The following is a 2227-nucleotide window of genomic DNA, read 5'->3' as shown; positions in this document are numbered from 1 at the left end:
CAAAAAACCCGGAGTGAAAAATCACCTACATTGGTTGAGTAATTTTGTAGGTAAAATATCAAAAGTTGAGTGACTTTGGGTTATAAGATAAAAAAAGTGATTTTTTTAAAGAATCTTACCATTAGTGAAAATGGCATATATGAGAAATTAACTCGTCATTCTCCTTATATGAATATTCTTTAATTTATAAGTTTTGTAAATAACTTTAAGGACATATTAGTCATTTTACAAGAAAAATGGTTTAATCTTACTTTTCATCAAACAAACCAACTGCTTATTATCAGTTTCGACAATTCAACTCAGTCACATAACTGCGTATTTATAAAAACAACTTCAACACCAAAAAGTACTTTTCAGCCCTTAATGTTTGTCAATTACTTTCAATCATTCAGTATAGAATTGGCTTTGTTATATCTTGGAAAAACTTGTGTGCATTCTTCCTATAGAGTATACATATATGTAATGTCTTTAAGACTAGTAATTTTATATAGTTGAGCCATCCTTTCAAGGAAGTGTGACTGATTGAGCTATGTTTTTCTTTTGTTTGTGACAGCACTGGAATCAGGTCTTCCTCTCCTAAATCCTTACAAGCTTCGAAGTGCAAAGTTTAGACATGGTGCAAATTTTGCAGTAGCAGGAGCTACTGCTTTACCAGCTGAAATCATGGCAGAGAAGAAGATTATTAATTCAGCAACCAATAGTTCATTAAACGTGCAACTTGATTGGATGTCTTCCCATTTTGAAACCACCTGCTCTCCTGGTAATTAACTAATACCTCAAATTAAGGTCTCTCTTATAAATTAAAATTGAATTGATATATTTTATGGTTCTCGCTTGCTAGATTGCCCAGCAAAATTGAAAAAGTCTCTTTTCCTAGTTGGAGAAATAGGAGGAAATGAATTCAACTATGGCTTATCTCAAGGTAAAACCATGGACGAGTTGCGAAGAATGGTGCCAGATGTTGTTCACACCATCATTCATGGTGTTAGAGTGAGTTTAATTTGCTGTCCTCTTTAATTTCATGAATTTTAGAGTATTCATGGGCTGATCTTTTCTTTTTTCTTTTCCAAATGATCAGTTACTACTCTTTTTTTTTTTTTTTTTCTTCTTTTCCAGAGAGTCATTGGTTTTGGGGCTACCCGAATTATAGTTCCAGGCAATTTCCCAATAGGTTGTCACCCAATTATCCTAACGAAATTCATGACCGACAACTCAACTGCCTACGATGAGTACCACTGCTTGACAGATTTAAATAAGTTTGCAATATTCTACAATCGTCATTTGCAACAAGCTATTGATGAGCTGAAGAAAGAGCATCCAAACATTACACTCATTTATGGCGACTACTACAACGCCTATTTGTGGCTTCTACAAAATGCTGTCACTCTTGGTAATTAAATGCTAAAAAAAAATATCGTGTGTTATATATATATATATATATATATATATATATATATATATATATATATATAAGAAGAAAGCTATATGCATTTACGAACTTCATTATTGTATAATTTTTCAGGATTCGACAAAAACTCTCTGCAAAAAGCATGTTGTGGAATAGGCGGAAACTATAATTTTGACGTACGTAAAAAATGTGGAGCTCCAGGAGTTCAAGTGTGTGCTGACCCTAATACATACATCAGTTGGGATGGAGTTCATTTGACACAAAAAGCATACAGTTGGTTGGCAAGATGGCTAATTCATGACATGTTACCCAAGTTGAACTGCCATGTTTAACTTCAAACTCTTAATTTCTTTCCAAAGCGAAAATATAATAAAATCTTTCAGTGAGTCTACTCGAGTATTCCAAGTGAGTCAATTGTTTAACTGATAGATTTACTTACCATCCGTTATACAGATTTACTTCGTCACAAAGCCAATAAGGAATTGCTTCTGAAAAAGTATTCATCATTTAGAACGAGTGCATGTGCTAACTGGCAACTGCTAACCTCTTGTAGTTTTGACTATTTTTGTGTTTCATAATTTAAGGTAAGTTCTACGTTTACACCTTCACAATGCGAGAGGCGGATTCGGGATTCAAACTTATGGATTAAAATAACTCAAATTAATATACAATAATAATCGAAAAAAGGAAGATATTTAATATATACATATGTAATTATGTATATATACTACTGAAAACTTTAAGATGGCTTCTTCATGAACAAATTCATCGCTAATCCTATTGTAATGGATTGATGATAAGTTTAGCGAAAGATTAATG

At 32.6% G+C, this 2227-nt stretch overlaps 1 protein-coding gene across 1 annotated transcript in view; it reads left to right on the top strand.

Moving 5' to 3' along the window:
* The window catches only part of LOC132064237 (GDSL esterase/lipase At5g03980-like), a 2886-nt gene extending 893 nt beyond the window's left edge, over positions 1–1993 (top strand). Inside the window, exons 2-5 of the mRNA XM_059457149.1 lie at positions 554–760; positions 842–990; positions 1117–1390; positions 1523–1993. Of these exons, the coding sequence (XP_059313132.1) occupies positions 554–760; positions 842–990; positions 1117–1390; positions 1523–1740 (848 nt within the window). The 3' untranslated portion in view covers positions 1741–1993. The remainder of the gene's footprint in view (positions 1–553; positions 761–841; positions 991–1116; positions 1391–1522) is intronic.
* The last annotated feature ends 234 nt before the right edge of the window (positions 1994–2227 follow it).

This window comes from Lycium ferocissimum, chromosome 7 (assembly GCF_029784015.1).
Source record: "Lycium ferocissimum isolate CSIRO_LF1 chromosome 7, AGI_CSIRO_Lferr_CH_V1, whole genome shotgun sequence".
NCBI lineage: Eukaryota > Viridiplantae > Streptophyta > Magnoliopsida > Solanales > Solanaceae > Lycium > Lycium ferocissimum.
The sequence above is the reverse complement of the archived record's forward strand: the minus strand, read 5'-3'. Positions and strand labels throughout refer to the sequence as shown.